Source organism: Betta splendens, chromosome 6 (assembly GCF_900634795.4).
Source record: "Betta splendens chromosome 6, fBetSpl5.4, whole genome shotgun sequence".
Classification (NCBI taxonomy): Eukaryota; Metazoa; Chordata; class Actinopteri; order Anabantiformes; family Osphronemidae; genus Betta; species Betta splendens.
This window is the reverse complement of record NC_040886.2, coordinates 4,880,267-4,902,005: the sequence shown is the minus strand read 5'-3', so window position 1 is coordinate 4,902,005 and position 21,739 is coordinate 4,880,267. Positions and strand designations below refer to the sequence as shown.

At 41.6% G+C, this 21,739-nt stretch overlaps 1 protein-coding gene across 5 annotated transcripts; it reads left to right on the top strand.

The window, feature by feature from the left end:
• The first annotated feature begins 2,785 nt into the window (after positions 1–2,785).
• zc3h18 (zinc finger CCCH-type containing 18) lies at positions 2,786–21,229 on the top strand. 5 transcript variants are annotated; one of them, XM_029154338.3, is made up of 19 exons: positions 2,786–2,854; positions 3,880–4,818; positions 5,646–5,730; positions 7,374–7,522; positions 7,704–7,799; positions 8,740–8,882; positions 9,092–9,121; positions 9,279–9,393; positions 9,985–10,256; positions 13,330–13,512; positions 13,738–13,863; positions 14,485–14,577; positions 14,710–14,988; positions 16,624–16,740; positions 16,998–17,203; positions 17,564–17,778; positions 18,171–18,258; positions 19,210–19,306; positions 20,034–21,229. In XM_029154338.3, the coding sequence occupies exons 2-19, from the start codon at positions 3,889–3,891 to the stop codon at positions 20,242–20,244; spliced, it is 3,435 nt and encodes a 1,144-aa protein (XP_029010171.1). In that variant the 5' UTR covers positions 2,786–2,854; positions 3,880–3,888; the 3' UTR covers positions 20,245–21,229. The 5 variants fall into 5 exon arrangements, with proteins under 5 accessions (XP_029010171.1, XP_040927188.1, XP_029010170.1 ...); XM_041071254.2 differs by having other exon boundaries at positions 2,833–2,922; XM_029154337.3 differs by lacking the exon at positions 2,786–2,854 and adding an exon at positions 2,861–3,016.
• The last annotated feature ends 510 nt before the right edge of the window (positions 21,230–21,739 follow it).

The window sequence follows — 21,739 nt, the reverse complement described above, 5'->3', positions numbered from 1 at the left end:
CACTCAGGCAGTTTCTATTGTATTACTAATCCAAACATGGTCCTATAAAATGACATAGGCTATTCAAGCATTCATTCAAAGTTTGTGAACCACAGGATCATTTCATTCACAGTGGGGATATCCAGTCTTCATTTCCTAGAACAAATGTTTCCATGTGGCCTTTATGACACTTGATTCTTGCTTTTGTTTTGCTTTTTTATATAAACATTGATCTCTCTCTCTCTCTCTCGGGAAAACCCCAAACACACACACACACACACACACACGCACACGCACACACACACACACACACACACACACACACACACACACACACACACACACACACACACACACTGCTCACATAAAGCTCTTCCCCTCTTCCCAGTGAACAGATATGTAACTAAGCATTACTAATAATAAGCATGTAATAAATGGCCACAGAGAACCTGCTCAAACTGGTTGTCGATTTCATCAGCAATAATTGTTCTCGTTCTCCTCATCCACTGGCTCTCTGTTCTCTGCTGTCTGCATAAATGCTTCCTCTATTCATTTCAACATGTATGTCTGAAGATGTTCTTGGTACAAGATGACAGCTTTATGTGCATTAGTACATTTATTCTAAAAAGTACTGGAACCTTTTATCAGTATAGCCTTCAAATGTATCTATACTAAATTAAGCACAAGGCTTCCAGCTTGAGGAAGCTTTTGATTTATGGACTGGGAATCTAATTTAGTAGCCTTTGAGAGAGAAGAGAGGAGGTGGGCTATAGGGAAAACTCTGGACGTTGATCTCCAGCGGAGGTTTACGTTGCCTTTCACCGTAGGTGGACACTTACCCTGAATCTGAAAAGACCAAGTGATTAAAATTATTGATGAGGTCTGTGTGAAAGCAATAGGCTTTCAGCTGGCAGGGAGCCTGATGTAGTAGCGCACGAGGGTTTGCAGATTACGGAAAGAAAAGATGCCAGTGGAGCCACAGAGGCCAGTGTTTCAACCACAGTCCTCCAATGTCCGCTGCAGGAAGATGAAAGTGTGAGAAAAGAACAGGAAGAGGTGTGGTTTTAACCTGGTGACTTTAAGCCCCATTTATTTGCATTAAAATGGTAGTAGTTCCTACATGGTATAAGCTGCATTTGATACGCTCTGCCATAAGATAGATGTGGGACCCAAGTCAGAGCCACTGAGAGAGGAAGTCAATAATAATAAAAGGTTCTTTATTCGACAAAACAGGGTGAAAAACATTACAGTAACCTAAAACACTCCTGAAAAATGGAAACTAACGTAACCAGGACGACTAACACTTGTATGAATTTAAATAACACAAAAACAAAAACCAAGCTGAGTTAAAAATGCTAAAGGAATAGGCAAAGTAAAACAAGCATAGCTAGACACAGGGAGCATGGCTAATCATGGTGAGTATGGCAAGTGGTAGACAGTGTTGTGCATAGATTTCTGTTGGAAAGAGTGATGTGTCGTTCGTGAACAATCCAACATACATTTTTATTTATGGAATCATAATTAATTAGTGGTCTTTGATTCTTGTAGATGTGTGTATTGTTATTGTGTATATAATATAAATTGTGTTTGTAAATCAATACAAATAACAACAATAATAATAATAATAATGTCACATTTTGGACACAATAAATGCACCATGTAAACATTTTAGGGAACGTATTGTTATTTTTTGCTTTAAAAGTCTCAGAAGAAGCATCACATCTGGCACCCGCACCATCAGTACTGGCGCACCACAGGGGTGTGTCCTCCTCCCACTGCTCTTCTCCCTCTATACCAATGACATGACCGTCATTGGGCTCATCCAGGAGTCTGCATAAAGACGAGAGGTGTGTATTTGCTTTCCTAGGTTTACGCATGGTTTTATTGTGGCATTTTTGTGTATTATAACTTGTCTGCTGGAGCAAACCATAGTATATAGTCTTTGAGACCATTTTTACAACGCCCAAACAAAATGGGACATTACATGTATGGATTGATTAATATTTCACGAGACTTTCAACAGTTTAAAGGTAAGAGTGTAGTGCTTACAGTGAACCATATATCTTTATAGAATCTTATTCCCAGGGGTTTAGGCTTTTAAACAAAGTGTAGCATTCCACCACAGGGAATGTATTGGCAGTGTTGATGATCATCATTTTCTGAGAAGGCCAAAAGGGGGCAGAAAGGGGAGAATCCCAACAGCAGTCACAACCCAAAGAAAAAAGATGAGAAATAACTCACCACTGACTTGTCCAGAGAACCAGAGAAAATTGGCGGTGGGAGCCACCTACAGGTGATCATAGTCCACAACACAAACTGTCTGTTAAGCATCAATAACACAATAGTGAGAAAGTTGAACTTTACTGAAGCCCACATAAAAATGACTATTGCAAATCTCCCAACAAGGGCATTTACTGCTGCAATTGGTGCTTCCACTGGTACCAGTGAAAAAAATGGAGCTTTGACTTAACTTCTCACACTTAAAAATGTAACAAAATCAGGTTCAGTGAAACAACAGCACTAAACAAGGGCAACCTGCAGCCTGTAGCCTCACTGATCTTTACTGTACAGTGTAACAGCAGCTGATGCAGACGTATCCAACATATGCCAAAGGTTGTGTTTGCTCGTTCTGTGGTGTCAGCTTAACCTTGATGTGAGTGGTGACCTGCAGATGTGAAGAATAAATAAACCGATTCCCTAGTCTGAGTCTATCAAACGTGTTTTTCTAAAGTATTCAACGATCATTCACATTTCATTCGTTCGGTCAACATCGTGGAAACCCCCAAATCTGGGACAAGCACTGATCTCAGATCGGTCCCCACTCAGCACTACCACCCCCTCCTCCTCCAGGTCGTCGTATGTTGATGACGTTGAGGTAATGGCCGCTCTCGCTGTTCTGTGCGGGTTGCTTTAGTTTCTCAACCACAGCGGCCAGATTTAACGGTATAACATTTTTTGCGACTGTAAAACCAACACAAAGAGAAGAGGGTCGTTTTTAACGCAGCAGTGGCCTTTTAAAGAGCTCCGGGTCAGCAAGGTGAATAGTGTGTTCTGGTTGTTAGCAGTTAGCTCGTAGCTTAGCTTCGGGGAGCCTGCATTGTTAATTGAAAGACAGCCGAGTGTGGCTATAGTGTCGGCGCTGTGTGGAGGCGACCGTGCGCGGCCGACGCTGGTCCCGTCACGATCGACCGGCTGCTCTGCCTGTGTTCGTTCGTGCATGGCCGCTGTTTGCTAGAGGTGGAGAGTTCGTTGCTTAACCGAGTCTCTCCTGCTTGTCAAGTTATGGGCCTTGCCGCGTCTCAGCTAACGGACACGTTAACGCCAGGAATCACGCTACGCTGCCAGTGAGCCTGTGTCACACGCTCTGTAATGTGTGAACGCCAGTGTCTTTAGCCTAAAATGCGCGAGACCCGTTTGAATTACATGATCACTGACGTGTAGCCGCGAGCTAGCTTGATCTGGCTACTGTTTCTGTTTGCTGTAGATGTACCGGAAGCTAATGAAGCTTCTGTCGGTAAATGCACACTAACATGTTTAATGCTCATATGAAGGTTTTTAGCGTTGAGCTGTCTTGTTCTCTCTTTATTCACACACTTTGCCTCCCAGTAACCCAACACGACCATTTAGAGTAGACTGCGTTATTTGAAGCAGCAGTACAAATTATGATTCACATGTTTGCATATATTCCTCATCGTGGAACTCTAAACAGTAATCCACTTATGCTTGTGATCGCTGGTACATAGAAACATTAAAATAGCTGTCATAAAAATGCTTTTCTAGGATATTGTATGTTTACACACACACACACACACACACACACATATATATATATGTTTCATTAAATAATATTTACACGTTTAATTAAATAACAAATTGCATTACATTTTCTTGTTATTGCAGACTATTCCCATGGATACTCCTGAAAGTCCCACCCAGTCCCCCCAGTCTCCTGAGGAGGAGGAGGACATGGGTCTTTCTGACAGTGAGCTTCTGGATTCTGCTGATGACCAGGAGGATAGAGTTGTCTCAGGCAGCGATGTAGTGCATGACGACGAAAATGAACCGGATGAGGAGGACAAAGATGGAGAAACAGTGGAAAGCCGAAGACAATGTTTGGACTTGGAGGAGAGACCAGAGGAAGATGAGGTAGTCCCTGACTTTGTTTCTGACCCAGAGGATGAGGAGCCTGTAGAAGAAACAGGAGGGATTGGACAACAGGATGAGACAATTATGCTGATGGAGGGAGATGAAGATGGCCCGCAGGGGGATTATATAGATGAAGATCAAGTTGACACCCCTCAGTCACCAGACTCTGAGCCCGGACAGGTCAGGAGATTCATTGCTGAAGATGATGATGACAGGGAGGCTGGATACAGTTACTACAGAACGAATACCAAATCAGAGCGTGTGACCGTTGAGGTGGATGATGAGGAGGAGGATGAAGTAAGCAAGACAGAGGAGGAAAAAACAGTGAGAGTCGAAGGAGATGGGATGAGAAGAGGTGTCATGGTGAGGGAGCTGGATGATGATTCAGCATCTGTTTCCCGGGATTTGGACGAACATGAGCTGGATTATGATGAGGAGGTGCCAGAGGAGCCCAGCATCCCTGTACATGAGGATGACGAGGAGGAGGAAGATGCAAAGGTTGGAGGAGATGAAGAGGAGGATAAAGGCAGCAAGAAGGAGAAGAAACCAATCTTACCTCCATCTCCCAAAGACAGTGACTCCAAGAGAACAGATGACTGCAAAGGGCTAGAGAGACTGCGTAAAGAGAAAGATTCCTACAGAGACAAGACAAAGGAAGAGGATGATGGAGAGATCGACGAAGGCGAGATTGATGTAAGTGATTACAGTTTGGTTTGTAGTTAAGCTGCTTTTACACCTTAACATTCTGAGGCAAGTTGATCTGATATGTTGTGCACACTGGAGGAGAGGAAAAGCAGTAATTGCACTATTGGAAAGAATTAATTGTGGACATCATGTTATTACTTGCACTGAGCTGTGTTTGAGCAGTCAGGCCTAAACTACATTACAGGAGAAATGGATGCAGTGTCATTTTAGCTGTACAGGCCATTGATAGTCTTCCTGTTATCCCACAGCTTGTCAATACTCAAGTGTTGCTGGAACTAAATTACCCTGATCATAATTATTTCATCACATGGTACCTTTTATAAAAATATCTTTTACACCTTACACTAATGCCTCTGTATGAAATGACCCAGTAACAACGAGATGATAGGCTGAGAACCATCAGCTTCTTGACCTATGTTCAAGTTTACCATAGAGGGAGTTGGGTCTGATGATCATAAAACAACCATAATACAAAGTTTTCTAGTGCTCCATTTGAAAATATATTCAGCAAACTATAAAACTACTACTAATCAAAATAATGTGCCCATCACTTAAGCAGCTGGAAAACACCACTGCAGCTTCTTATGTGTCTGAGGAGACTTCAGCCTGTGCTGTCAGATGTTTCTAGATGCAAATTTTACTGTTGATTGATTGATTTAAAATAATCAAAATCCTTCACATTCTTAACTGATTTTTTTTTCAAAAAAAGATTCAAAGACACAAGTATATATGATTGAGAGCATGATTAGTAAGTAGTAAGCCTAGTAATTATCAATAATTAGTTCCAATATGTCGTTATTACTCTGTATGGGCAGGATGATGACCTGGAGGAGGGGGAGGTCAAAGATCCCTCAGACAGGAAGATTAGACCACGTCCCATCTGCAGGTTCTTCATCAAAGGTAGGTGGAGCAGAGTGGAACATGGCTCCGACGTCAGCATGGTTGACTTTTGGAACCTGTACCAATATCTAATATTGGGGATTAAGTTAGTTACAGCAGGAGTCTGTGTTCCACAGCATCTTCATTAACCTTCCTGAGCATCAGCTGGAGCTGATTTTTATTTTCTTCTTGGCATAATCAGAGCCTTTTCTAGTTCCCAGTAGAATGTCATGGTGATACCTGATGAATGTGTCGTCTTTGTGCTTTAAAAGCAAATAACTATTGAAAAATAAAATGTGCCAGTTTTTGGTTTATAACTAGAGATGCTCAACAGAGAAGTGGAGTAGAGTTTTCAGGAATGATGCAATTCATTGTATTTGCAAGTTACTTAAGTTAGATCAGCCAGTAAATATTTCCTTATATTATTTCCATACTTTAGCTTAAACAAGTCTCGAAATAGATTTGTTCCTAGTTGTGTGAATGTGATTAATACAATTTAACCATCACAGATCAGACATGACAACACTCATCACTGATCAAACTTAAGAGTATGGTTGATCTACATTTGCTGAGTAAATATGATCAGGTTCAGCTAATCGTTTTACTCTGGTCTGAGGGGGTTTAAAAGCGTGGAGGAGTCTGTTCTTGATGGATGCTCAGAGATGTGATGTTGATACCTCACATAACTGTTGCGTTGAAGACAATTATAGCTTGTAGAAGTTGTTAAGAAACATGAGCCTAGAAAGCAGTTATTATTATTGTCTATGTACCGTTCAGAGACAGGGTGAATTTTGTCATCCAATAAATATGGGTCAGCATGTTTAATATGTGAAGTAAGAAAAACGCTGCCACAAAAAACAAAACAATCAGGACCAACAGTTATAGCTTGGTTTTCATTGATTAGACTCGAGCTTGGCTTGAATCAGTCTCTAATAGACAAACAATTCTGTCCTATTGATCTTCAACTGTGATGTGAACTTTGTGGCTGTTTGTGTTTAACTGACAAACAAAATCAATAACAGCTTTTCCATTTAAAGATGTAGATTCGGATTTCTGTCTATTCAGTCGTAGTCTCTAAATGTTTGCTTTTATAACTTTGATAAAAAAATGAATTGGAAACTGTTTGTGTTTTGTGTTAACATTATTAAGTTGAGAATTTTGGAAGTTGCAGCGTTTTGTTGCAAAGGTTATCAGCTTGATAAGAATGTGAGAAGTTGGTAAATGCTTTTTGTTTTTTTTACCCTTGTTACTGAATGGTTTTATTTGTCTATGTGTCTTAAGTACATTGTAAGAATAGTGCTGTGTTAATGAAGGTTAGTACTATAACGATCATAATAATTTAATAATTTGACCCAGGCTTTGTTATGGGACTAGTGCACAGCAGGGGGAGTCCTTGCACTAACAATTATGTCTTTTCTAGTGTGTGTGTGTGTGTGTGTGTGTGTGTGTGTGTGTGTGTGTGTGTGTGTGTGTGTGTGTGTGTGTGTGTGTGTGTGTGTGTGTGTGTGTGTGTGTGTGTGAAATGACCAGTGCATTGGAGTTTTCTGTCAGGAAGAACACATTTGTCATATCCTCTCTGCTGTATTTTATTTAGTTTAGTGTAAATTGCTAAATTCAAAAAACTGACCACAAATGCATTTTTTTCTGTTGCATTTTTTTTGCAGGAAATTGTACTTGGGGCATGAACTGTAGGTTCATCCACCCTGGAGTGAACGACAAAGGCAACTATTCCCTCATCACTAAACCTGAACTCTTCCCCCCTAATGGAGCCCCTCCGGGAGGACCACTCCCACTCCTGCCTAATAATCCCTGGGTACTTTTACTCGTTGAGAATATGTTGGCTCTGTACTTTTGTTTGTTGTGCATTAATTTCATTAACATATATGCATAAATATTGGTGAATTGTAGCTAAAAAGGTTTCTTGGTGTGAGATGTTAGTCTTTCTCTCTGTGAGCATAAATGTATATATAGTGATGTATGTATTGCTGATACAGGCCGCGCCAGCAGTGGAAGAACTCCCCCCACCCCCTCTTCCAGTAGAGCCTCCTGTAGAAAGTGCCTGGGAGAGAGGCCTCCGACATGCCAAAGAGGTAAACGCTTCCACTTCTTATTCAAATTAATCTGCCTGTGAAGCGCATAGCATGTGTCTGTCTATGTACACTATCACCCACCAACCATGCTGAGTGTGAACGGTGAGGGGAGCGAGAAGATAAAAAAGGACAAATAGCAGTAACCGTCAGCAAACAAAACACAGACTTGATAGTTGGACCAATAACTGAACACAGACATGATGGTTGGACCAATGATGTTAATGCCTGGTGATGTCACAGAGGACATCAGTGTCTAAAGGACGTTTATCATCTAAGTCTATTTCAGATTCACTAAGAGATGTTCAGAGTGACTTGTGTTGGAAGGCAAGTGATGGTCCCAGTCCAGCCACATGGTACTGTATGTAGCTGTAGCATAGTGCTAGCATAGTCCTACAGCTACATGCTGGTCCCCACCAGTGTCAGCAGCACTGTCACACCTCCACCACCAGGCTGCTCGAATTCAGAACCAGTCTATTCTCTCTCTGACAATCAACCTAAATGCAACCACAGATTTTAGTCAATTTCTATTTATTTTAAAAATTATAAAAAATTTTTTTTACTGTCACCACCACAAGAAATGTCACAGTCTTGACAAAACACTGTGAACCGAAAGCTGTTCCAGCTGTTTACCCATATGTTTACCCATATGAATGAAAACTAAATACTCTAGGTTGTTTTTATATAGAAGTTGAAGGAGAAGTGGAGAAGTGTACCCCACGCTAAAAATAAAAAGCAGATGAATGACAGGAATAGTAGTCATTCTGCTGCTGGGTTACTGGCAGTACAATAACGTTACATAACTCCAAGTATTCATTGTGTTGAACTTTGAGTTTGGATAAGTGGAGATTTCTGTGCTAGAGTTCTCTTTTTTTTCAGCTATTCAGAAGGCTCAGTGGACCCTTCCCCACATTCTGTTATAGTTTTCTTTTTGCGTCCACAGGTGCTGAAGAAGGCCACTATCCGTAAGGAGCAGGAGCCCGACTTTGAGGAGAAGCGCTTCAACGTAACCATTGGAGAAGATGAAAGGGAATTTGACAAAGAGAACGATTTCTTTCGAGAACGCAACTACCGCATTATCAGAGAGTACGGCTCCTTGCAGTGATTGCATTAGTTTTTGCATGGCACTTAATAACTTACTATGTGATAATCATGGATTATGGAAAGCAGCGTTCTAGGTTGAGCTCCATACACAGAATCACTTGCCTTGGAAGTTGTATCTTACAGTTCTGCCTTTACCTGTAGAAAATATAAGTATACTTCTAACTCGTGAATTTTCTCTTGGTCTCTTTCAGGGAAATGGAATTTAGAGAACCGCCATATGGGTGAGTGTAGACTTGGTCCATACCTTAAAGGTTTTTGCCAGTTGTTTTTGACTATTCCAACCTAATAACACACAATCTTTAAAAAAACTACAATTTAGTCCTTCACTTTCTGTGAAGAGCATCTACCGTGTGGTCTTAAATGTGTTTTCACCCGCAGTGACCCGTATGCAGATCCATACTATGACTATGAAATGGAGGCCCTGTGGCGAGGAGGCCAGTATGAAAACTTCAGAGTGCAATACACAGAAGCTCCTCTTCCTTACCATTACAGCGTGAGTATCACAGCAAGTGTCAAGGCAAGTGTAGTAAATGTGTAGGCTTAGAATAGCTAGGACACATCTATTTGGGTGGCCTGTGGCTAGAGCGTTGGTCAGGGACACTGACCAACGGTCAGGTTCCTGTTCGATCCCACCTTATCCCACCTGTTGTGAAGTAAGTCACTTCACAACAGGTGGGATATCACTCACTGATACTCCTTGCGTGTGTGTATGGGTTAAATGCCAAAAACAATTTGCCCAAGGGGATCAATAAAGTCTGACTTATTTTATCTCGTATGTGGATCATCTCAATTTCTCTCATTAGAACAGTTGTTCCTCATCTATGAGCTAGCTATGAATTAACAACATTCAATCAGTCGAACACAGCCTTTTATTAGTTCATCGGTGCTGTAGTTCTGTCAAAAAACAAAAGAATATTTGTCCAAACACATCATCCTGATCCATGAACTACTTAAGCACACTATGAATTTAAGTCTTGTCTTCTCCTTTTTATCAGCATTTAAAATGTCAGAAGAATGCATGCACAAATGCATCAATAAAATGCATTTGTCAATGAAAAAATTTTTTGCTTCCTCCACTTGAAAGGACCGCGAACGTGAGCATGACCCCCGTGAGCGGAACCGGGACCGGGAGAGGGAGCGAGATCACCGCGAGAGGGAGCGCCGCTTAAGAGAGAGGGAAAGAGAGCGGGAGCGAGAGCGTGAGAAGGAGAGGATGCGGCGGAAAGAAGAATGGGAGAGGGACCGGATGAAACGGGATGAAAAGGAGAGGCCGAGGCTTCGTCCTCCTCGAGAGCCCAAGGAGAAGAAGGAAGAAGACAAACTGAAACCACGCTCTCCCCTGAACCTGCCACCCAAGTAAGTGACATTTGGCTTTTGGTTGGTTTGGACAGGCTAACTAGGTCGATGCATCACTCTTCTAAAACCAGATTTTTACAGGGAATGCTCTCTTACAAATTTGATGTGGTTCATTTAATATAATATAATAATATAATATATAATATTATATTCAGTGCAGTCAGTGGGGAATTAGGAATAACAAGGAATCAGCCTGGTTCTTGTGTGTTGGTGGGAAATCAGTGTATTGGTTGAATCCCAAACTGTCTCAGCGCATAGGGAAGTCTCTGATAAAGGAGCATTGACTGTGTGTCTATTAAAATTCCCCAGCAATATAACATGGTGAGGGAGCAGCTAAATCAAGTGATTGAGGCTTAAAGAGACAGTGGACTGCAGTAACCTTGGTTGTAGTGGGTCCCATGGTGGTGTCACATACGAGCATTTGAGTAATAAAGCTAAGGCTACAAAAAGAAATCCATATTACCATTATTAATAATAATCAATAACAAATGATTTATAACAATCTGCTGTTGGGCAGTTTCTTTGTGCTCCTGTTTTTACTGTGGTGACAAAATAACGCAGCCGCTGGCAAAAAAAGCAGAGAAGGCAGATCAACCGGCAGCAGGAGAAAGGCTGCGTCCAAATCCTTTAATTAAAGCATTTCATATTATTAAACAAAGACGAAGTTAACGTTCAACTTATGCAAAGCTCAGCTTGTGGCGTGGAAATACTACAGCGATACGCAAGCACATGGGAAGGGAAGAACAAACACTGTGTTTCCATCACGTGAAGACGCTTCATTAAGAGCTGCTGTGTGGAAACTTAGTTTGTTACTTGCGAACAGCACTTAACCTGTTATACCGCAACACACAAGGTGTTTGAACAATCATCTCGCTCGTGACATAGTAATGTCGATTTTATGTAAAGTTTACTTATTCAAACATTGGACTTTATATTTCATTAAAACTGTCAATATAACCTCTGTGCTATTAGCACTTTGTTAGTTTAAACTTACAAAATGTATGCAAATGTATAAAATAATGTGTTGATTTTTATGTTTTATTAGATTAATAAATTGATCAAAAAAATTATTGTTTAATGGATTACCAAAATAATCGACAAAACAAATTCCAGATAAATCCTATTCATAACCTTTTTAGTTCATTCTCGTAGAGTAATAGTAATATTTGAAAAACATTCTGGTCACTGTAAACACTAGTTAGTATTTCTTGTTTTGTTAGTTTCGGTCTTTGTAATAGATAGTTTTAAAACTGCTGAACCTTATTAGATGTTCTGTCAGCCCTGATTGCATCAACCACAACAATGATGTTACTGACTGAGTTAACGCCCACATTTGCTATTTTGTCTTGCTGAGTTACGCAAAACACTAACGCAATATGACCTGTCAGTGATAATTCATAAACCTTGTCCTCAGTTCCTTGTTTTTATGGTAGTTTTGAGGAATTTTTGCATATGTTGGCATTACTATTGAAATCTAGAAAGGTGCCATGTTTTTGTGGTGACACTTTGGTACTATTAAGAGTCACAGTATACAAACATCAGAGATATTAAATAAAGAGATATATAAATGAATGCTTAATAGATGTAAATCCACTAAATGTGGATTAAAAGTCACAGTTTACAAACATCAGAGATATTAAATAAAGAGATATTAAAAAAATCCTTAATAGATGTAAATCCACTAAATGTCAAACCTGTTTAACCAGTTTAGTCCTGTGTTAATTAAATCGATACTAAAAGTGCTGGATGTGAATCAGTATTTTTTAGTATTTTATTATATTTAAGTGTTGCTTCGTCTGTGGCGCCGACCAACTAAAGCATGATGCAACCCCAAGTAAAACTTTGGCTTGTCAAATCATTTGACCTTCTATCAATCAAAGGAGCTTTTGTGGAAACCTCCCCAGGTGGATTTCTGATCGTGTTACACTTTGTGTTTTTTGCTATCTGTGTTTGGTAGACAGACTTCCTTCTGCCAAGAAAACTCTCTTTTTCTCCTTTTCATAAATATTGCATGCTAAAAATAGCTCCTGTGTTGTGATGCTATTTTTAGCTCTCGCTCTTGTTCTTACATCATGCCTCTGGAAGCTCTCTGGGGCGTATAAACTCAAACACGCCTAGTCATTAATATGGTTGATGAGGTAATTCCAGGTATGTGTCCTTGTTCCAGATTTGAACCTGAGTTGCCCACAGGCAGTTTCTATTGTATTACTAATTCAAACATGGTCCTATAAAATGACATGGATGGGCTATTCAAGCATTCATTCAAAGTTTGTGAACCACAGGATCATTTCATTCACAGTGGGAATATCCAGTCTTCATTTCCTAGAACAAATGTTTACATGTGGCCTTTATGACACTTGATTCTTGCTTTTGTTTTGCTTTTTTATATAAACATTGATCTCTCCAGAGCACCTCTCTCGGAAAACCCCAAACGCACGCACGCACGCACGCACGCACGCACACACACACACACACACACACACACACAATTATAGTAAATGACGTGGCAATTAATTAACAAAGGGTTATAACAAATTGCTGTCAGAAAGTCTACAAACCTCGTAATGACTGAACCTAGCAGTAGTGCCATTACGCTTAAGCAAGTTCCCCACAGGAAGGTTGTGGTTGTCATTGTTGTTGTTGTTGCTACAGTAGCAGCCTCAGACATGACGATGAGACACCTCTATGTCATGGACTGTCTTGATGCTCTGCATTTACAGGATTCAGTGCTTCACATTCCAACAAACTCTCACGTTAAAAGCAGATGTGATGAGCAGCTGCCCGACCCACCAGCGGTTCTTTGTCTTACTCAAGGACATTTTGATGTGTATTGCAATGATGGCATTAATGTCTGAATGTGAAATTGGAGGCAGTGGATTAGATGCTTGAGTAACCAAATTACCAGAGTCAAAATTTACAGCAGGGTAAATTTTGCTCAGGCCACTGAACCAAGGTGGTGGGCCCACTACCAGATGATTGGTTAAGAACCTTGTGAAGTTATAGGGTACATTACACAAACATGCTTGTTGGTAAAAAAATTTAAGTTAACCATTTATTATTCAACACTTCTCAGCAGACCTATGGAGCCTCCCTCCAAGAAGGAGGTTGTTCCATTGATGAGGCGCCCAGATGAGTGGAAGGACCCATGGCGACGGTCCAAGTCCCCAAGGAGACGCCCGGGACTGGGCTCCCCAACAAGGGGCCGTCGGCGGCATCGGCCCTCGGGTTCCTCTGTGTCTCTGTCCAACTCTTCCAGGTAAGAACTTCATGTTATCTTAATGGGTCCATGCTGGTGACCCATGCTGAAGGAGCAGGGATTAGATCAGATAGTGTTCAGTCATATTTCTATAGTGTTTCCCTTTTAAGACCCTTTTGCAGCTGATTTCACAGGAACCAGCCCAAAAGTTGTCAAAAATCGGAGCGGACTTAGTGTCTGCTTGTGGGACCACTGATAAACATACGGTCGGTGTCTGTGTTGCAGGTCTTCGTCTCGGTCTTCATCCTACTCGGGCTCTGGGTCGTCTCGTTCCCGCAGCCGCTCCTCCTCCTTCAGCTCCTACACCAGCCACACATCCCAGCACAGTTCCTTTACTGGCAGTCGTTCTAGGTAAGACCACCTGAGTTCACTGACGGCTTCAGTGTGTCTGTTTTGTGTTGACTACTGTCTGCCTTTACTAGTCTATATACAGTAATTATTATTGATGTAAGAAAATTTTAATCGAAACTAAAACGTATCTTGCTTAACTACCAACAATTAAAATGTAACAACACTCTATATTTAACTCTCTCAGGTGTTTTTGAGAAATGAAAATGAAACCACAGCTACTAAATACCAGTTGTTTGATCACTTAGTTAATAATGTTGTGAGCCTTGTTTGAATTGGTTTCGTAGCTTACCTGGCATTGACGACAGCATCAGCACCCATTGACAGCGCAGTAAATCTGAAACAGCCTCCCGACATACGGTGTCAGTTTTGAACAATGCGACATACCTCACATTGTAGAGAAGACGTCTGTCTCTACTTTGATGCTTTGAACAATTAGAACACTCAGACCTGATATAGCAGTATTAAAATGCAGATGATCTGAGCTACTTATTGCTATTGCAATAAGCATTAGCTATTTGAAGCAGCAATTACAAAACAAGCACGAGAGAGCAAGATGTTAGTCATCCAGTTATTTATTAAATAAGAACATCATAGACAGTCAAGTCATACTTTGTGTACTAGGTCTGGGTCTTTCTCCACATCTCCCTCACCAAGTCCAGCTGCATTAAGGACTATGAAGAACAAACCAGAGGTTCCTCCTGCGTTGGCTAAAGGGTAAACACTCCACGTGTCTCCTTAAATAGTTGTTTTAATATTAAATGTTTTGTATGTGCTAGGGAATGACTACACATGCTTTCCATTACTGCCTACATGCTTTAAAATCAACACGCTGTTTCGTTCCCTTAGCATGCCCCCGAAGCCCGGCTCCATGCCCCCTCCTCGCAGGGAGAAGCCGCCTATGAAAAAGGCCCCCAGTCCTCCTCCACCTGGAGCAATGCAAGGCAGGCCTCCCAAAGCCATGATGGAGATAAGTAAGCCTCCCGCCAATCCCCGGGAGCCTGTAGGCACAGCTGCCGGGGCAGGCGGCAGTGGAATTGGGAGGCCGCCACCACCAAGGGAACCTGCAAAACCCCCCAACCCGCGGGAAGGCAGAAAGAAAGAACGACAGCAGCACCCTCCTCGGCGGTAGGCACCTTTGTAGTAGTGCTGTGTTTCTAAATAAACACTATAATGTTAGTTTGATTGAAATCAAACGATGAAGACTTACTGAAAACTACTCGCACACCTGCTGAGATTACTTATTCAGTGGTGCTGAAAGTATAAATGGTGTATTTGACAGATTCAAGTTCAGTTAACCTCTAATTGGTCATTGGTTCTTTGAGGCAACATTAAGCATCTGACTACACCCATAGAACCAGTCAACACACATTAACAGAGTCGGTCTGAGACTGAGGACTGTAGATTAACTACCCACCTTTGATCATCTGACTTGGTCAAGAGACCCAAGTAGCCAAATGTGACTACATTAACTGGAGCTGTGTTTGAAGGAGTAAGGATGAACCTCACTCGAATCCCACTGTCCAGTACAGCGTAGATAGAGTCCTGCTCTGGAGGGCAGTCCAGCTGTTAAGCTAGCTTTCCCAACCTCGTGTGGACTGTTTAAAAGCCAGAGAATGATGTTAGACGTTCTTTACCAAAACTTTTTAAATCTTTCCATAGTGTATTCAGACAATTTTAGCTGTGCTATATGCATTTACAGTGAGTGAGTGAATTACAGCGTACGTTACAACTTTTTAGTAATATACCTAATATATAATCACTCTGACTCTGCAAAAAGAGCAGTGCATTGTCTGACAACACAATGTGCAGAAAGTACCTTAGGAAACAGCCTTAAATCTTTACATCTCGTTTTTCCAACACACATACAGTAGACAGAAGCTGTTATTTGTAGTTTCTGCTCGTGCTCTTTTACTCTCGTTTAGTGTAAACACTGGACACGTGGGCCTGGGGACCTGTTTACTCTCATGATGATTTGAGTAGCGTGGGTGCAGAGGAAAACTGGCTGGATGCCACTAGTTTTACATGTGTGAGTGGGAGAACTGTGGCCAACCTGCATGTTTGTTTAGGATCTGCAGGAAAGTTGTAAATAGTGGACAGTGATGTGATACACATAAGTTTTTAAGACAAGACTATGTCTCTTCATACATTTGCATATTGTGTCATGTGTGGTACTGGTAACAGCACAGGTGTGTCCCACTGCTGTGCGTTATTGGGGAAAGACCGTAGTGACTGAGTGGGTAGGTTCCTCAAGGAAAGGCGTGGGAGCATTTGTATGTGAAACAGCGAACACCAGCAGCCAGAGAGGAAGAGGATTAAGAGTGTTTGCAGGACTTTCATCTGCGTGTGGGTAGAATGTGGGCAGACTGGCTTCACACTGTAATAACTATCCAGGAAAAGCAGCGGCAACACCTGTTTGCTGCTTAGTTTGTAAAATGTTTCCCTCTAACAGATGCAGTAGTGGTAGCAACACCCCGATGATGTTTGAGTTGCAGTCCAGACAGGATGGCTGATCTGAGCTAAAAGCTACTTAACCCCAGCGTGGTCTTAAGTCAACGTATACACACTGTCTTGACATTTCACAGATATTGAGTTCCACTATTTGAGATGAACTAGAAACATTGACTGAGCAAAACTTCAAGTTTTAATTTATGAAAAACCTCATCATTTTTAGCAATATTATAGTATTTATTGTCTGTGTCTGCCTCAGGTCCAGAAGCCACGGACTTCACTTTGCCTTTCTCTCTGTCCTCTCCCTTCCAGGCGAACCTTGAGTGGGAGTGTAAGCGGAAGTGGTAGTAGTTATACTGGTTCCAGTTCGAGATCTAGATCCTCATCAAACTCTCTCTCCCGCTCACGTTCCGTTTCCAGAAAATCCAGGTACTTGGGCACATGAAGATCTTAATGTCATAGGAACTGCACCTTGTTTCTGCATTTATCATAGAGCATTTTAATACAGAGACCTGTTTAGCAGAGGCCCCCTAGCTGCCAGTAGATCACTGCAGACAGACAGAACGTGGGCATGTAACAGACATGATAACGTCTTTCTGGGTGTACACACATGATGTGTATGTTGTGTCTTTTGGGGGGAACCCTCAGGACCTCCGGGTTTGATAGTGACCACTGTCTTTCTGCAGATCCCTGAGTGTGAGCAGTGTGTCGTCAGTGTCGTCGGCATCGTCCAGCAGCAGCTCGGTGCGCAGCGCCGACTCAGATGACATGTATGCCGACCTGGCCAGCCCAGTGTCTTCTGCCAGCTCCCACTCCCCAGCTCCAAATCATCCCCGCAAAGAGCAAGCGCCTGCACGGGAGCGGCCTCCACATGGAAGAGACAAGAACAGGGGTTAGTGTAGTTCAGTCCAAATGAAACATGACATGGAAAAGGAAACATACATACAGTAAATGCACAATCTGGGTCACTGTAAATTTACTGCCACATAAATGTGCGTTAAACACTGACAGTATGTCAGTATGTGGGTATTTTCACAAAGTTGACAGGTTTATTTAATTGTATTTATGCAAATGAAGGATAATGCAAAGAAACGCAAACATAAAATATGGTGTAAACTTTATGTATGTAAACTATGGTTTGACTTGAGGGTTATATTGTACGTTGTGAAACAGCTTTAATAGTTTTTCCTTCAAATAAAAGTACACACCCAACAGTTAAATCTGCATGGCTGATCAGTTGACGTTTTTACAGAGAGAGTGCCAAAGAAAGATGATCCCATCAGGGAGGAGCGCAGGAAAATAGACCCATCTGGTGCTCCACCTAGAGGGGTCAACCCTGCACCTAGATCAGGAACTGGAAACAGGGGTGGCCACCCTGTGCACCCCCCACCCGGCAATGTCGGCCCCCCTGGAAACTATGGAGGTTCAGGTTCCCACAAAGACATCAAGCTCACCCTCCTTAACAAGGTCAGTGTTGCTCTTGACTTCAATGTAATGGTCATATTGACTGAATCACACCTAGTTTATCAGTTGCTGAGTGATTGCGTTTGTCACCTTTGGCAGATTGATTCATTTTGTTATTTATACATTAAGTTATACACTGTGTGTCATAGAAATTGGCAGTAGTGCTTATTTCAGACTTAAATAAAGACACAGTTTCTAGGATTTACCTTTTTGTTTATCCATTTCCTTAAACTGTATTTCATTTATATATATTTATAGCATTTCACTTCACTGACACATTTTTCTCACAACCCCCTAATTACTATTTGTCTTCATCATCTCTCCAATGTATACAAACCATCACTCATGCATATATATTCACTAATAACTTGTGTTTGTATTTGTACTCTTTCCAGCAGCAAGATAAAGGCAACAGGAAGAGGTACCTGCCCTCAGACAAAGGTTCACCACTCAGCAAGAGAATGGCCATGTCCCCAGACAGAGGTGAGCAAATGCATCACACGTGAATACACATTATACGGCAACAATATGGACTGTGACTGATGAACAACCTGTGGTGATGGGACATTATTCTATATATTATAAAACATCCGTGGCAAATAGACAAATGGTATTTGAACAAAATGTGAAGACATTTGTGCACTTGTGTGTACATGAACTGTAGAGACATGTAAATGTACCACAATGTCTCAAAGGGGGATTTTCACATAATGGTTGACCTTTAATATCTAAAGGAGGAGCCACTCAACAAGTTACTAAGTTTTACAATCAAACTAAAATGGACAGTTCATTGAAAATCTGAACTTCATACTTTTACATCAAGAGACAGGCTCTAGAAAACATGGCAAATTAACAGTGAAACCCATAACCAGCAATAGATGACCTGCATCAAATCGTTTAAAGCAGGACTAATTAATCTACTCGTTAAGAATAAGCTAGATTATGTGACAAATCACATACGTCACGCAAGCTAATGTCCAACACTGTGGTTCAGTAGTAGCTGGACCTGCTAACACTAATTAGCATAAACATTAGCTGGATGAATGAGAACCTTTAGACTAGTGATTTAGATTTGACATATGATGCATTTAGGTTCTTTAATCTGCATAATTGCATGGGACCATGCATTTTGACAAGGAAAGGCAAAAGCTGATGACGTCCCCTTTGTAAATCAAATTCAGTTATTATGGAAATTTGGCGGGATGAGTGAAGGAGGAGGATGAACTAGATTCAGCTACAACCACAAATATTCTTTGCACAAGTCCAGAAGAAGTCCAGCAAGTCTTAAAGTCAAAAGTTCATCCGCTCTCCATGCTCCTCCTTTTTCCATAATAAATGACTTAACTAAATGATTAAATCACTGAAGACATTGTAACAGTTCCAGAGAATACACTACGACAGTCGCATTATTAACTCTTTTATTCTTGTCTTCAGGCCGTGATAAAAGGATTCTCGGCCGACTTCCACTCTCCCCTCGAATGGAGCGGCCCAGAGGCGCCGGGCCCCGACCCGTTCCCTCTCAGGGCGACAGGTTGGTGCAGCCGTCTGCATGGTGTTGCTGTAGGACTGTTCAGTGTTTACATCATACAACAATAGTAGTTAAAAGGGACAAAAGCCAATTATCTGGAAGTATGGAAATTTTGAAGTCACCTTTTTCTGCCAGACACATCGTCCTTATCGCTTGCACTGATCATGATGATTCAGGCCTTGACCACAAGTGTTCAAACATAAATGAGGAACATGCCACATAAGTGGAAGCACACCGATCAAACATTTCTGCACGTGTCATGCTAAGTGGCTTTCGCACAAATTCCCCGAAACGAAAGAGGTGCTTTGTATTAGGGCTCGGTTGAAAATAACTGATTTACATATAAAGTAAACAGCAGGCAAGTGGGAATGTTTGAATTTTCTAATTCTCAGTGAGAGTATGAGTCACATTATAATGTCAGATTTACAACTTAAATGAAAAAATGCTATAGAGTAGTAATTGGTTTGTAAGAAGTTGTTTGTACTATCTGTAGGTTAATCTAACTAATCAAATTAGTTTTTTTGAGGTTTTTTCTGAAGGTTTTTTTTTTGTTAATGCTGTAATTATGACATTAGGGGAGGAAAAGTACCAGAGGGCTGAAAGCTGCATTTTTACTATAAAGTTAAAGTTTTTACTCTAAAAGTACTGGTCATAGCAGATGATTATTATTAAAAATGAATCCTTGGTCAAATTGCACCTAATATCTAAACGTGACCCTGCTATCCTTCAGGAAACGTCCTTTGTCACCCCCTCCCAAGTCTTCTGGCAAAGGCCCCGTGGTGCCGTTGGGCAAACCAGCAGCCCCCAGCTCCGCCTCGGCCGCCGGCTCGGGCTCCAGCAAACCCAGCAACACACTCTCTCGCCGCGAGGAGCTGCTGAAACAGCTCAAGGCTGTGGAGGACGCCATTGCCCGAAAGCGTGCAAAGATCCCTGCTAAATAAAAGGAGCCCTTTCCCTGCCGGCTGGTCTGCACAGCCCGGGAGCTGGGCATCAGTGAGGATCACGGCACCGTCAGTGCTGAATGGTTTGTGCCACCGGGGAGATGGTTTTCTGCTTGTTTGGCTCCGCTCCACTCGGAGGCGTCATTCACTCCCACGTGTCCAACTTTTCCTCCCTTAAAATAAACGAATGTCTAAGTTGCAAAGAGAAAATCTTTGGGCGTTTGGAGGAGGAGCAGCTTGTTTAGACCTGTTTACCTACAAAAACAGAAGGTAGAAAGCTGCACTCTGTCACCTGGAAGCATCTTCCTTGTGTGCTGTAATCAATAACAGATTTCCTCCTGCTACTACTTCTATGTCTTTCTCTGCCCCTTTTATTATCTTGGTCTCTCTTGCTCCTTTAGTTGTCTCTGTGTGGAGTGGTTTGGCAGTTGGCTCCTTCCACAGGGTACCAACAGTCTACAGGACTTCACTATACTACTTTGTACAAATCTGCAACTCGAGCATTTTTTTTTGGTCCCTGTAAACAATCCCAGTGGGCCTCGTGGTCACTCCTTGTACAATAACTACAAGTCATCACTTTGTTTAAGACATATGATTATAGACAGCAGTGATGTGAAGTATTGCTTTTTTATCTGCAGCGTTTTGTTTTCATATTAGCCCTTTGCAAACCATAGATCAATGTTTTATTTGTGTCACATTTTTAGTTGAAGGAGTACGAGTAGAGACAAGATATGTCTTGCTTTTGGGACAAAAGCCTTCTAAATAAAATATTTTGATAAAGAGAAGGTCTGTTTTTGTCTTATGAGTGAGTCAATACTTGTGCATTCAAAGAAAAGTAATCCAGATGACGCGTCTAACTGCAGAAGCTTAGACACTGCTGATCCATTAGTCAACTGTAATTAACCATATATTGCATCAGCACTGTCTTGTGAGAAGTCCGTTCTATTGAACTAATGTGTTTTCTCTATTAAAATCCATCACATCATTTTCCTTTTTTATGTCATTGTGTGTAGGCTGTTTCCAACGCAATGTGAGCTTGTCTAAATGTCTTTAGAAGCTTTTTGTTGCCATTCTTGCTAAAGTGAAAGACGTCTATGATGTGCTAATGTCAGTGAGACGATCCGTTAGGGATGAGTTGGTTTTCCATAAACCTGAGCATCACGTCAGTGGCTAGGTAAAGAAGATACCTTTGAATGGAATCTACCCAGTCAGTGGATTGGCCTTAGGGACAGAAAGCAAATTGCGTCAGTACCTTTGCGTGCAGTTTGTGAACTTCATGAACTTTGACATACACATTTGCATCCTTAACCACACTACAAAGTGTTTCGAGTGGACTGACCTTTGACGTCTGTAGCTCTGGAGAGTCCAAAGTTACCAAAGCTGTCCTGCCGCTGCTCTGCTCTAGACTCAGTATCTACTGTCACAACCACAACGTTTGCACATGTCTGTTAATGAGGCCTTCAATGTTATGACAGGGTGTCTGTAATGGAATGTG